Genomic DNA, 15,716 nt, shown 5'->3' with positions numbered 1-15,716 from the left:
ACCAGTGCCTTTGGGCACATATGATGTTGGCGGCAATGCCGTTCCCCACTGGGGTACTGGTACTTCCGGCAACGCCGGTACCTTTAGGGCACAGGCCTTTGTGCCCTTTTTTATCTGAGACCGTCTTACTTAACTAAGATGAGTTCTCTATTTTCTATAGGTGAATTTTACTACAGGTTAATATAAAGGCCTTACTCCTTTAACGTTTAAGGTTTCTTTATGTAAGTCGGGCCTGGGAACTCCTACGAAAGGGTTTTAGGCTCCTGCTTTGAATAACCACTACATATGGTTATTGGTTTCTACCAATTTGTCCATTTCTGTTTTAAGGGTGTTGATTGAATAGATGGTTAGTAACTCTATGGGCTTGTTATCCTTCCAAAGTTTTTTCTTTTGAGGTTATAACCTTACTTTCATAACATATGGGTGGCTTTAGACTCTTGCTCTTTAATTGATGCGTCGATTGCCTAATGATTAAGCTTACCTGTACCGGTGCCCTCTAATTGGCCATATAAACGGTATAATTTTTTTATTTCGTATTTAATTGACACTTTTCAAGAAAACCTATTTTGGTTTCTTCATTTATTTGTAAGTATTGTATAACGAGAGAGAGAGAGAGAGAGGAGAGAGAGAGAGAGAGAGAGAGAGAGAGAGAGAGAGAGAGAGAGAGAGTGTGTGTGTGTGTGTGTGTCAGCTGTTGTAATTGAATGCCGTGTTTTTGTTTCGTGTACCACCTGAAGAAAGGAATTGCTCACCATAACTAACAATAGTCATGTTAATTTCATTCTTAAACTCATGTTGCCATATGTGAACTAAGATTTTATTACTTACACACACACACACACACAGATTGATTTGAGGTTTTCTGGCATCAAATCAATCAATTCTCTCTCTCTCTCTCTCTCTCTCTCTCTCTCTCTCTTTCTCTTGATAGAGAGGTTTTTATAATTATAACATGTACTATACAAAACAAATCTTTGTAAAGCAAATCTATACTGTTTAAAATATGACAAAATATGGCCGACACATTACCGAAATTTAGGCTATTCACTGCCAATAAACAAACCCAGCCTATGTGTGAAAACCTTGAACACCCACAGGGAAAAATAAAGCTTTTGTATATACTGTACTAAACAAAAATAATGCTTTAATATAACATTATTAACACTACCATGAAAATTATTGAAAGGTTAGAGAAAGATAAAGATTGCCGAGAACATAACCACAATTCTGTTTATATTTTGTCAGCTGGACTCGCATAGTTAAAGTTGATTTCATTGTTGATATGAAATTTTTCCTTAAATAGGCTATTTATTAAGAAATTATGTTAATGAAATGTAAGGTAAATAACATTTGGTAACATTTATTATCAAGCACCATATTTAGGGCTACCAATATACTTAAAAACGGATTTTGAGCGAAGCGAAAAATCTATTTTTGGGTAAGATAGCCATGTCGTCCTGATGGAAGTTCCTTAAAGGCAGCTTCCTAGGGTATATTACAACTACGGCGATATTCCCAGAGAATTTACCTTCAGGTACCCAGAATTCTAACTCCTGGAGCGAGTATCCCTAAAAAAGACCTTAGGGATATCGTAAATATCAGTGGACGTATTCTTGACACGCCTCATAGCAATCTATACCCCGAATAGAGTTAACACTTCGTAGGGGTCAAATGGCAAGAAAACGAAAACGATAAGAAAGGGGGGAGCCGTTCGTAAGGCATCTCTCCTCCCCGTTTCGAAAGCGTGCCCTGCGCCGCTCGCGGCGCCATCTGTATTCCTTGTAGCGATACACGAGGTGCTACAGATACTGTATGTAGGGAGGGGTCCTACAACCCTTTTCACTTTTTTTTTTTTTTTTTTGAAAAGGCACAGGGCGGGTCCATCAAGACGACATGGCTATCTTACCCAAAAATAGATTTTTCGCTTCGCTCAAAATCCGTTTTTTTGGGCTCAAGCCATGTCGTCCTGATGGAAGTATACCAGAGCATTACTGTATCTGTGGATTCTCAATACGTGCCGTACTCCTCAGGAATGTTTCTTAGTCAACTCGACTGAAAGACCTAAGATGTTACCGTTATACATCTTTTCACTAATCATAAGCCATGAAAGCGCTTCCTGCCCCCTACAGGGAGGAGTCCTACTAGACTCTAGAAACGAACGAAGAGTACATATACCTATGTATGAATCACTCGCCAGCCAGTACAATATAGTGGTCTCACTCTATATGAAGTAAAGCATAGTCTTACGGAGCTACAGCATCCAAGGGAAAAATCCCGACCAGCACCCTGGTCGAAGTAAAATTAGACAAAAAGGTTATATCTGCGTAGGATTAAACTTGCTGCCACCACCGTCCTCAGAGAGGGGTGGAGTCCTTTATGCTAAGGAAAGTATAAACCAGTGCAACGAGGCTTTGCATTAAGGAATAGGCTATTATAGATATCCCCGATTAATATACATAGGCTAAATGCTCAATAAATAACATGAAATCAATATAGGTGAAGGAGACGCAAGGTTCCCGAGAACAAGTTTATTGAGTAACAATAAATAGACATGGTCACCATAAATATATACATATGATAGGTGGATGACCAACAATTTACACAAGTACCGTTGTGCATGGATGAATGGTTATCTGAAAGAAAAACAATTAGGTTACTTGCCGCATACCAAGGTATCAAAGTTAACGTCCATGTACTACTTTGCTGACATTAGCGTTAGCAACGCTCGGCACACCTGTCTGTACTTGTGCTACCATCACCATAACGCTGGAACAGTCACTGTGGGCTCTCAGAGCCTTCACTACTAGTTATATCAACGCATATAACTAACCACACACCCAAGAATCAAAGTCCCAAATAATTCCACTGTTCCTCGCAGAGTTAAACAGCAGGGTTAACGACGCAACCAACTGCTACCACAGACCTCTTTAGCTGCTCCACTTGCTTAGCATAGTGGCGAAAGAATACCCTGGAAGACTTCCAGCCAGTGTATGAACGAAGGTGTTCAAAATCCATAAAGTTAAAGAAGTTTAAGGATGAAGCAACTTTCCTCGGATCATGACCTGCGGGTGAACTGTCAGGATCCGCTCTGCCAATAAAATATGTAATTTTCGCCCTAAGCTGATTTAAAGATAAATTCGAGCCCGATGTTTCTCCTCTGAATAGTTGGCCCCCATGGAAGTCTGAAGTTCTACGAAGATAGACCTTTAGGCATTCTACGGGACATAGAGATGCATCTTCTTTCAGAGGGCAGATTCTCCAGGGACCCCACCTGTTGGTGGGCAACTCGTTCTTAGCGAGAAACGTAGGGTCTGGAAACAGGTTCAGTTCTCCCCCATCCAGGAACTGAACTCGGCCCTCCTCTCTCGAGAGGGCCACAATCTCACTAACTCTGGCCCCAGAAGCAAGGGCAAAAAGGAAGATCACTTTTTGAGTCAGGTCCTTCAATGCGCATTCCTCATTATCCAGTAATGAGGCAAAATGAAGGACTTTGTCTAACGACCACGAAATAGGCTTTGGAGGAGCTGATGGTCTAAGCCTAGCACAGGCCTTCGGGATCTTATTAAACATCTCGTTAGCGAGGTCTACCTGGAAGGCATATAGAATGGGTCTTGTCAGAGCTGACTTACATGTAGAAATTGTGTTAGCCGCCAGCCCCTGTCCGTGGAGGTGGATGAAGAAGGATAGGCAGAACTCCGTAGAGATCTCTTGTGGGTTCTTGTCTTTGACAAAGGCTACCCATTTCTTCCATGCAGATTCGTACTGCCTCCTAGTAGACTTACACTTGTATTCTTCCAGGAAGTCGATGCTATCTTTCGAGATTCCGAACCGTTTCTTCACCGCTAGGGAGAGAAAATCATGAGCTGCAGGGTTCGGGTTTTCTGTAATGAAGCGTAGACAGTCGACTTCTGGACTTGCTGGGACAGAACTGGGTCCGGGAGTGGTAGAAACTTCAGTCGTAGTTCCAGAGCTAGAGGGAACCATACACTGTTCGGCCACTTGTGGGCCACTATTGCTGCTACTCCCTTGAAGGATCTCAGTTTGTTGAGGACCCTCAACATCAGATTGTGAGGGGGAAACAGGTAGATCCTGGACCATCTGTTCCAATCGAGGGACATCGCATCTACTGCTTCCGCCAAGGGGTCCACGTATGGGGACACATATTTCGGCAGCTTCTTGTTGTCCTTCGTCGCGAAGAGGTCTATCTGCAGTTCTGGGACTTGTCTCAAGATGAAGGAGAATGATCCTGCGTCTAGGGACCATTCTGACTCTATCGGTGTAACCCTGGATAGAGCGTCCGCGGTCACATTCCGGACTCCTTGAAGGTGAACTGCTGACAGGTGCCACTTCTTCTTCTCCGCCAGTCGGAATATGGCTAACATTACCTGGTTGAGAGGTGGGGATCTCGATCCCCGCCGATTCAGACATTTCACTACCACCTCGCTGTCCAGTACCAACCTTACATGGATCGAGTGACGTGGGGATACTTTCTTCAGGGTAAGAAGCACTGCCATAGCTTCTAGAAAGTTTATGTGAAAAGTCCCAAATAGCTTGGACCAGGTCCCTTGCACTTTTTTCCGATGGGATTGACCCCCCCACCCTACCTTTGAGGCGTCTGTGTGGATTGTCACTGACGGGGGGGATGGCTGAAGAGGTAGAGACCTCTTTAGACGACTGGCTTGAGACCACGGTCTGAGAAGAGAACGTAGTCGAAGTGGGACCGGTCTCTTCAAGTCCCTTCGCTCTTTCGATGCAAAGGTTCTCCATACTCCCGCTGCATCTTTTAGCTGTGCTCTTAGCACTGGGTCTGTTACTGATGCAAACTGAAGAGAGCCCAAAACCCTCTCTTGTTCGCGTCTTGATATCCTCTCGGAACCTAGAAGTCTCCTGACAGACCCCGCTATTTCCTTCCTCTTTGACATCGGAATGGAAAAACGGTGTGACACTAGATCCCAGTGAATTCCCAACCACTGGAATCTCTGAGCTGGAGAAAGACGAGACTTCTTTCTGTTGATCATGAAACCTAGATATTCCAGGAACTGAATCACTTGTAGGGAAGCTTGCAAGCATTCTGCTCTGGATGCTGCCCACACCAACCAATCGTCCAGGTAGGCTACTACTTGGAACCCTTTTAGGCGTAACTGTTTGAGCGCTGCGCTCGCAAGCTTCGTAAAGATCCTTGGGGCTATGTTTAGCCCGAAGGGCATCGCTCTGAAAGCATAAAGTTTTTGTTGTAGCTTGAATCCTAGGTAGGGGGAGAGACGGCGACTTATTGGAACGTGCCAATATGCGTCTGACAAATCGATGGAGACGGTATATGCCCTCTTGGGCAGTAAGGCCCTTATGTGTTGTAACGTTAACATCTTGAACTTGTGGTTCACTATGAACTTGTTGAGTGGTGACAAGTCCAAAATGACTCTGAGTTTCCCCGAGTCTTTCTTGGGAACACAAAACAGCCTCCCTTGAAACTTGATGGACTTTACCCTCCGGATCACCTTTTTCTCCAACAGATCTTGGATGTACTCCTCCAAAACGGGGTGGAGTGTTGGAAAAATTGAGGGCACTGGGGCGGAGTACTGTACCAACTCCAACCCAGTCCATTTTTGAGAAGGCTGTGGGCCCAGGGATCGAAGGTCCAGCGATCCCGGAAATACTGAAGTCTCCCACCTACCGGCGACATTTCACTTTGACTGCCCTGCAGTCTTGCCTCCTTGGCCGCGACCACCTCTGAATCCTCGTCCCCTAGAGGGGCGTCTCGCCGAACCTCTGGCTGCCCCTCTGGGCCTTGCACGAAACGTGGTTGATTGTCCCTCGAACACTGGATTGAATGCCGGGGAAGCTGATGACATGGCTTGGGGTACCCATTGGAAGGTGGTCGGGGTCTGGGCTACCAGTTGTGGTACCGGAGGCAAAGCTGGCTGCTGCTGCTGCTGTCTTTGTGGTTTGAAAGGCTTGGCTGGGCGGGAGGAAAACCTTGATTTCTTCGCCTTTCCTTTCGGCTGAGGGCCCTCATCCGGAGAAGACTTCCTCTTAAGGGACAGGCCCCACTTCAGGAGAAGATTACGGTTCTCAGTGGCTGCCTTGTCCACCACCTCTTTGACCACGTCCTTGGGAAAGAGATCTTTACCCCAGATGCTGGATGAAATGAGCCTCTTGGGTTCATGCCTCACTGTGGCCGAGGCGAAAACAAACTCCCTACAGGCCCTCCTTGCTTTAACAAAGCAATAGAGGTCCTTAGTCACCGTGGCCAGATGGATCTTGGCCATTACCATGAACATCTCCGGCATCTTGGGGTCGCTAGCCATCGTCTCCATGTTGGTCTGGAGAGACATCGAGGCTGCCAGGCGCTCCTTTGTGTCCAATTCCCTCCGTAGGAGGAATTCCGACAACTTGGGAAGGTTTTCGCCAAACTGCTGACCTGCAATGTCGGCGTCCAACTTCCCAACCGAGAAAGTGAGGTGCACCTCCTTCCAGTCCTTATTGTCCAGCGGCAAGGCCAGCGACAGAGGTTTGCATTCCTCCAGAGATGGACATGGTTTGCCAGCTTCAACCGCCTTCAAGACGGCCGCGAACCCCTTCTGCATAAAGGGGAAGGCCCTAGCCGGGGAGGATACAAAGGAGGGGTGCTTCTTACTCAAAGCGGCAACTTTAGAGTTTGAGAACCCCCTCTCCTTCAAAGCAGCTGTTAGAGTGGCTTGAGCCTTGGAGTGATCCAGGATAATCACCTCCTTTGGTTCCGTCTCCTCCTTCGAGGCCGGCTCCTTCTTCAAACGGACATAACAGTCCGGGTAGGCCCCTCTACTGGGCCAGAATTCCACCTCCTCAAGGGGAACTGAGCCCAGTTTCTCCGACATGACGATCTTCCCAATCGTCATCGGCATGTGCTCGGCATATCTCCATGGGTTGGCATCCGAGCACAGAGGAAGGTCCTTCACGTTGAGCTTCTTTGGAGGTCCACGTGATGCTGTGATCTTCTGCATCTGGAGCTCCAAAGTAGCGGCCTTCTGATTATTCTCCCTCTGCATCTGTTGGATCATACCAACGATGGAAGAGAGAGCCTGTCCTAGCTCTGCTGGAAGAGCGGACGAGGTAGAGGGGATAGGTTCAGGGACCTGAACCGGCACGTCTGAAGATACGGGAACCTCTTCCTCCACGGCAATAGGATCTCGATCCTCCTCCTCGCCTTCTGCGAGGAGATCCTGTTCCGCACGATCGGACAAGTCAGACATCTTGTCGTCCAACTGGATGTCCTGCATGGCATCAGCAACATCCTCCTCCACTGGGATCTGGACGAGAGGGATCTCCGGCCGAGGCTGGGGAACAACAGCGTCAGTGGAAGCCTTGGGAAAAAGGTATGCCCTCATCTTCTCATTAGGAAGATAAGGTCCAGTGGTGTTTTTCTGAAAACCCCTTACCCATAAGCGAAGCTTCTCCCTCGCTGCATCTCTTGACTCCGCCGACCTAGGGGATTCAAAAGCCTCTGATAGCAGGTTAGTACATACAGCACATACCTGCGGATCCCAGTAACGATGGTCATCATTGGAGGCTGCGCAAGCCGCGTGCCTCCTACACGAGACATGTCCGCAAAAGTTCTTACTGCGGACATTGCAGAAGACACTATCACACTTCGGATGCTCCTCCTGTAAAAGAAGAAAATTTCCATGAATATCAAGTGAATTTCAATTCACATGTAAAAAATGAGTATTCACCAAGAATAAGGGAAAGACACCTACTTGTGAAACCCACACAAACACCTGTGGAAGCCCACCAGCCAAAGTCACATAGTTAGTCTTTACTAGAATAACCAGAGAGCATATTTCCAAAGGAAATTAGGTGTAGCTCACACCTAAGGTAAAATATTACCATTCCGGCCAGGGATGAAAAGAATTCTCTTTTATCCTTGTAAGGCGACACCAAGTGATTGCACAAGTAACACAAGTAAGATAGAAAAGACAGTGTTGTAACTTACTATATCATGGACTCCCTTGGTTGAATACACCACCAAAGAAAGGACGTTTTTCGAAAGGTAGATCTCAAGTACACAACATCAGATCACCCCTATTGGGGAGAACTCCAGATCCCATGCCTGAACCGGCCGGCAGTGGTGCCGGTCCGCAGCCACCCGGTTTGCACTGCGTTGCCGGCCATCATTCTTAGTGGCCGGCTAACCGGGCAGTGTAGCAGGCCGGCCGGCAGCAGTAAGCAAACCCTGCCGGCTGGCCTCCACACCAGGCAGCGCTCGGCTGCCGGCCCCACTTATAGTGGCCGGCAGATGAGCAAGAGCCCGGCCGGCAAAGGTATATAACCATCGCCGACCGACAGTCAAGAGAACTGGAGAACACCCCTCCCCACCGACGGCCGGCCTGTAGGCCGGCAGACGGCAAGGACAACACATACGAAGACAACAGAATGAGTGCCGGGCTAAGAGGCTATGAGCCTCTGTGCCCGGCACCCGAAAGAGTGCCGAAAGGAAGGGGAGACACTAAGTCAGGCTTCCTAACCGCTGCTTACTGAATCTACAGACGGCAGCGATGGAGGGACCAAGAAAGGACCGGGCAGCACTCGAAGGAAGGGTCTCTGCCGGTCGGCACACTCTGCCGGCCGACAGGGGACCACGTCAGTTCCCCATCCTAACCTAGGCTAGGTACGGATGCGGACGACTGACACAAAGGAACGGAAAATAGAAATGAAGGACAGAGGGTCCTATCCAACCTTGCCTTGGTTAAGGGTCATTCCCAACTAAGACAGCTCATCTCAGCTAGAGAAAAACCCGAGGGGGAGGCCGGCACTACTGGCTGCCTCCCTAAAACCACGGCAAGGAAGGAATTGCTATTCCAGAGAAGAGAACATATCCCGAATCCGGAACGGCAAGAGGACAAGTCTGAGGGGTCACCGAGCGAAGGGATCACTACTGGAACCCAACAAGGTGGACCAAGGGGGATAAACCCCTTATGCCCGTGTCAGTCAGCAAGGGAGACTCTGCCCCATGCCAGACCAACCCGGACTCAGACTAAACACTGTTGTACTGTCCCCCTCTGAACCAATTCAGTTGGAACGGGAAGGTACAGTACTACTCCAGCATAGATATATTTGAAAATTAATTCAAACAAACCACTAGAGTTAAGCCTAAGGCTTAAACAGAGGGAAAGGGTTTGCCCCTTCCCCGAAGAGAAGGGAGCAAACGGGGAAACAGATAATATTATAATGACCTAAGACAACCTAGCCTAGGCACTAAGAGAATCGATTACCTAATTCACCGAAACTCACACCAATACTATCTTGTAAGGTACTCGAAAAGGGCTTATATGTATAACGTTGCCTAACGCTTAAAGCAATAAAAATCACACTTGGAAGACTAATTATCATGCAGGAAGTACATAGGCCAACAGCTAGCCTACGAAGACTAGTGTTGGCAGCCTAGGCAAAACTTCGCCAGGCACACTACTATCGCATCATAACAGAATTCCTAAATAAGCTAAGTAGCTAATATTTAAGCGCAAAGGGGCTGGGAACGTCGCTCTTGCTAACAAATAAATCCTATTCTAGCGAGCGACAGCATCCATGATGCCTCCAGCAGGCAACAGCTCTTGTATCAAAGATAACTCTTTTAATTACTTTAATTTTAACCAAGAGCCTACATTTATACATAAAAGAATTAGTACTCAACTTATCCGAGGCAGAAGAAGTTGGAGAAAGCATTATCACACGAGAAATTCCAAGATTGGGTAGAAAACAGGGAAAAAACACCGAGTCGTAGAGCTACGCAAAAAGGAATACAGATGGCGCCGTGAGCGGCGCAGGGCACGCTTTCGAAACGGGGAGGAGAGATGCCTTACGAACGGCTCCCCCCTTTCTTATCGTTTTCGTTTTCTTGCCATTTGACCCCTACGAAGTGTTAACTCTATTCGGGGTATAGATTGCTATGAGGCGTGTCAAGAATACGTCCACTGATATTTACGATATCCCTAAGGTCTTTTTTAGGGATACTCGCTCCAGGAGTTAGAATTCTGGGTACCTGAAGGTAAATTCTCTGGGAATATCGCCGTAGTTGTAATATACCCTAGGAAGCTGCCTTTAAGGAACTTCCATCAGGACGACATGGCTTGAGCCCAAAAAAAACAATAGATTTTTTAACAGCTTCGCAGATACAGAAAATTTATTTTTGAAAACATGCATAATTCGGGACCAAACTGTATCATGTAATGGCAGTTAGTTAATTGGTGTTCATGAGCCACATTCAGTATATTTTTTCTTGAAAATATCTTAAAACTATTCCTCAATGTATCTAAATAGTTTGATGATATTTTTTGTTATTACACGTTTTATATATAAAAATAGGGAGTTATAAGCAATTTTAAATGGCGTTTTAAGTATTCAAGAATTTGCCCTATTCGTGGGGGTTCTGATTCCTAACCCCAGCGAATCCCGAGAGGGCAGTAACTGTATTAGAATTTACCTTTTTTATGAATGGTAATAATCATTCTCTTTCAGCTCCCTTTCAGGTACCTGTCGATGGTACCCAAGGTAAAGATATGACCGAGTACCTCTCTTGTGAACTCCAACATGGTGTAGGTCTAGGGTGGACAAGTCTGAGCTGATGCCTGACAGCAAATTGCCTAACAAATCCCCTAATAGTGGCAGAGAGTGCTTAGGTGGGGATAGAGGGTTTTGGATTAATTGTTAGATCCAAGATAGTTAGTCTTCAATCCTTAGCAGGGGAAATGAGAAAGTTACTCTTTTGGATCTATTGAGTTCATGGAGGGACAATAAGGTTGTGAAGATTTGTGCATTAGTGTATAGAGTTTATTCCTCGAATTATACGAAGTTCAAGTCCCCCTCTCCTTTTTGTTTAATTTCTTAAAGGATCTTCTCGTAAGTGTCCTTTTAGTCGTGTATCCATTATGTTTACTTTTATGCTCAAGAGATCCTTTGGTCTAATGTTTTAGATAATGTTTCTAATTTGCTTTATGTTATCATTATTATTATTTGTAGTTGACCTGCTACCCTGGTTGGATGGGCTGAGTGCTTTAAGACCAAGGCTCTAACAAGGGATAATGCCTCAGTGAGGAATGAAAATAAGGTTCAAGAGAAGTAATGAGTAATTAATATGAATAATTTTAAGACCAGTAACTGTGTCAAATAGATTGATCATAATGAGTCTTTTGTCATCTTGTTTTATTCAACAAGAAACTTTCACCGCTATTTCAAACTCTGAAATTTTTCTGATTCAACTGCCTGAGTAGGAAGATTATTACTGTACATAATCTGGTCTTAGCAGTCATTAGAATTTTACCTCTGTCTATTATAGTCTGTCCCTATGGCTATTGGCAACCTTAGCCCTTTGGTCCGGTGGTATCGGCATGACAGTTCATCAGGCAGGAGATTTGATTTTCCTTTCCCTACATGAGTTTGTTACTTTGTATTATTTAGGTAGGTTTAGGACGTTATTCTTGGTGTTGGGTTAATGGGTCCTAGTACAACATGGTTGGTTGACATGGTAGTTATGTTAGGTTTGGATTTAATCCTTGTTACTCTGTTTAGAGCCAAACAGAGGTTGAACAGTTGTTGCAATACGACTTTCTGGGTGATGAAGTTGACAATTACAGTACTCTTGGCTCCTAACTTCAAGTCATCAGACAGTCACATGAGACGAGTGACAATGAATAATGGTGTTCTTTGGTTTACAAACATTGGACTGTGCTGTGTATTCTCCCAAATGTTGCCTAACTCTATAACCGCAAACTGACCGGGCACTTTCATTGTCAAGCAAATTGCTGCCTGCAGATGCCTAGATGTCGCTTGCAACAGCTTCTCTTGGAAGATGTTCTTGGTCATTGTTGGTGACCTTGGCTGGCTCACATGTCTTCATACACTGAACTAACACACTGACCAGTTGCTCATTCTGTAGGGATGAGTTGGCTTCCCACAATGTTCCTTCCGCTTGGTGATCGGACAGTCGCCTTACAGCTTAAGTGACATCTGATATGCTGGTCAGTGCTGGCTCCTCAGGTTGCTTTGTCTCTTTGTCATCTCCCCATTTTGTAGGCTATTCAGGCTATGCTGGTCTGTCCCAATGACTTATGGAGTTGAAAGCTATCCTTGGTCACTACCTTTAGTTGCATGTCAGGGGTTTGTCCTTTCATTGTTACTTTTTCTCTGTCTATGCTCTTTGGGCTGGTGACAGTGTTTATAAGTGCCTAACATGTATGAGGCAATTGGGAGTCTGGAATAGGTGGTTTGTTTCACTGCTTAGACTCTGGCGCACTCTAATCCCAGAGCTCAAGGGTATGTTTTCTTATTGAGAAGTAGGGTATGTATTTATGGGTACACTATCCAGCATTTACGTTTTGAGAGTGTTTATAGGAACAAATCCTTCTTGAGCCTGAGTCTTTGTTGCAAGTCTAGAAGTTTTCAGAGGATGTGGCTCTCTCTCTCTCTCTCTCTCTCTCTCTCTCTCTCTCTCTCTCTCTCTCTCTCTCTCTCTCTCTCTCTCTCTCTCTCTCTCTCTCTCAGGCTGGGGGTTCAGAATTCAGTAGGTTTGGGGAGAATACATTTTGTTTTTGATTTGTCTACTGTACGCATATTTAATCCTGCATTTGGCCAGGTTTTAGAGGAAACAATAGCGATCAAGGCATATGTCTTTTAAGCGCTTGCATTCCCGTAGTAAGAACTTTGTAATGTAGCTCTTCCCTAGTACAGTGGTAATGCTAGCATTAGCATGGCAACAGAACTAATGCACATAAGGATCATGTGCTTTTTCTTATCTGCTTCTTCTCTAACATTCAGTTTTCTTAAAAATCTTTTGCATAGATGCTTTTGTACAGGCTTTTCTTTGTGCATTAATATTATCGGCCTTAGGGTCTGTTTTCTTTTGTTTTACCATGCAGTTTTTAGACCATTCTGTAGGAGTTTTAATAGACACTCCTAACTTTTTTTTCACATTCATTGGAAGAATTAGTGTTATTCATCCTTCCACTGGAAGCGAAGAAATGACAATAGTCAAGCTCTGTTGTGTTTTCCCCATCAACTTCCATGACTGCAATCTTTTGGCCTTCCTCTCTTTCTCTTTGTGAGCATAAGTTAACTCGACTTCCCGATGTGGTAGAATTTGTGCCTGTGATTGGGATTCAAGGTTAGCTAAATTAGCCAGTTAGGTATTATTAATATCAATTTTAGTATGAAAGTCCCATTTCAACATTACATCACAGAAGGGATATAGGTTCCTCCAGTGACAGTCTGCCTAACAGCAGAAGTCTAACCTATGAACTAAACACTTTTAGGTCAATAGGTGTGGGTTGAAGTTAGCACTCCTGCACCTTTTCAGGTCTTGAGTGTCGCAACATCTCAGGATGTACACCAGCCAGTTTGTTCACTAGAACTTCCTTCCTCCCAAGAATTACTCTTGTATTGTAGAACGAAGGTTTATATTCATGTAGGAACAAATCACAAATCTAAGAAATTATTTGTTGTTTGTTAACTATACAAACCTGAATCCTTTAACTTAACTTCTTGCCTCATCCACGCTGCAATTTCTAGGTAAAAGTCAAAGTGGCTATTCTGTGAGATGGCAAGGAGTGGGGATTCCCTGCTACCTGCCATTAACTACTTTTACCTCACTATAAAATTTAACAGCCGAGTTACCAGTTTTGTTCAAATAATATTCTCACCAAAGGACTGAGGTTTATATAGTTAGGAAAAATACAAGTTATATTTATAATTTGTATTACTGTTTAGACCATACATGCCAAGTCAATAAGTCCCATCATTGTCTCTATTTATAGTTTTATTTTTATACTTTAGCTATATTTTTCATTATGTAATTTTATTGTAATTTTCTGTAGAATACATCGTTAGTTGTTTTTTTTGTTTTATACACTAAGCTTTCTGATTTTACAGGTCATGACTGCAGCCTCACTGCCATCAACATTAGTTAAATGTTTATACCTTTTTTTCGACCTACCTGAAGATGAAAGCCCTGCTGCTAATGTAGCAGACCAGGCTGATAATAATGCCACAGAGTTTTCCTCTGGTGAAAGAAGAATATTACTTCAAAAAGTTTTTGTACAGGTATGTAATAACTCATTAGTATATGGTGTTGATTTTCAGTACAGTATGACGTATTTGTTCCTACACGTAATACAAACCCTTGCCCATTAATAGAAGTATGACTTGAGCGAAGCTGAAACGGCCGTTAAGATTTTAACGAGGTAAACATAGTTGCCTGTTGGATATAGGATTATGATTTCAGCCAAGCTGGAGCGTTCGTTAAACTTTTAACGGAGTGAATGTAGCTATATGTTGAATTTGGCTGCTGTGCTATAAGGATTTTCTTTTCTGCTTTCTGTTTCCGTCTGTTTAATGCTTTTTGCTTTTTCTCTTTTCACAGTGCTTATGATAATTGTGCTGTTTGTTGATGGTAGTGTCTACATGAGCAGACATGCAGCTTTGTCTTGGGAACCCAGCCAAAATTGTTGCTGGAAATGGATCCCCAACTCTAAATTTTGCTTTGGGCATGACTGCTTGCAGTCTTCCCCTTGTGACAAGTGTAGGGAGTGGCCTCCTCTTCAGTAGATGGAGTTCTCAAAGAAGAAGAAATCTTTAGAAGGATTCATTGACCTTTGAAGATGGCAATGTCCAAGTTGCTGCCAAAGAAAGTCTTCAGTGGTGACTTCTTCCCTACCTTGGTTGCAAAACCCACTGTGACTCCCTCAACTTCCACCTGGGCCAGGTCTTCTAGTGCTGGGTCCTCCTGAGGAATTTTTAAGGGGAAAAGGAGACCCTGTCTTTTGGTTGGGGAGTGCTTTGAATGAGACAGGAGTATTGCCTTTCCCCAGTAAAGGTGATAACCTCTGCCTCTCTTGAAGTACTCCCGTACCTGTGCCTACTGATGACAACTCTTGGTAAGTTGTGGCATTCCCTATGTATTGATGTTCTCCATCAGTGGAGAAGCTTTTTGAGGTGTTAGCTGTCACTAGAATGCAGAAGTCTTCCCTTGCTGTACCATCCTCTTCGGCTGTACCACCTGTTGACGAGAGACATGATGCGGTGCTTCTTAAAGTGTTTTTTCCTGCTATAGTGGAGGAGCCTTTCTTCTATACTGCAGAGAGATTGCTGCCAGCCTAGAAATCATCAAAATCTGTGAAAAGAGAATATAAGCCAATACTGTCAGCTTCCCAAGTCACCTCGCCTGTTTTTGAGCCTCCTTCCTCGCCTGCCAACCCTTTAGATTTGATGCCGGCTGCTCTGAAGAAGAATAGGTCACTGCAGTACAAGACGACCAATCAGACATTTGCATGGTCACCTCCATGTGCAAGAGCGCCTTCATGCCCACATTTGACACACAGTAGGTGTCTACGTTTCTGATCTCCACGGGCAAAGGGTCCTTACATTTGGTCTCCCTGCTCTTTGTTCCTAGCCTTCATGCACCTAGTCTCCTTATGATCCATCACTGAGTGGTTATTCACTACATGATCAATAACTGAGTGTTTGGTCTTCTTGTTTCAGGACACCACACGTCAAGACTGCAACCAGAAAACTCCCGGGGTACGAACACTGAATGATAGGACACCTTGTCCTTCAACTTCTAAAGACGCAGATTTTAGTTTTCCAAGGAGAGACATCACATCACCAGCCTTTGCTTATAGACTGTACCAGCCACCGAGGCTGGTTTAAGTCATGAGGATTCTTCTTACGCGTAAAGATCGTGTCTACGAGCG

At 44.7% G+C, this 15,716-nt stretch overlaps 1 protein-coding gene across 4 annotated transcripts in view; it reads left to right on the top strand.

Moving 5' to 3' along the window:
• Nucleotides 1-15,716, top strand: part of bchs (WD repeat and FYVE domain containing 3 bchs) — a 748,678-nt gene that overhangs the window by 99,922 nt on the left and 633,040 nt on the right. For all 4 annotated transcript variants that reach the window (XM_068389148.1, XM_068389155.1, XM_068389143.1 and 1 more), the window contains exon 5: nucleotides 13,897-14,067. In XM_068389148.1, the coding sequence (XP_068245249.1) occupies nucleotides 13,897-14,067 (171 nt within the window). The remainder of the gene's footprint in view (nucleotides 1-13,896; nucleotides 14,068-15,716) is intronic.

This window comes from Palaemon carinicauda, chromosome 1 (genome assembly GCF_036898095.1).
Source record: "Palaemon carinicauda isolate YSFRI2023 chromosome 1, ASM3689809v2, whole genome shotgun sequence".
In the NCBI taxonomy this organism is placed as follows: Eukaryota; Metazoa; Arthropoda; class Malacostraca; order Decapoda; family Palaemonidae; genus Palaemon; species Palaemon carinicauda.
This window is presented reverse-complemented; position numbering and strand designations above follow the sequence as displayed.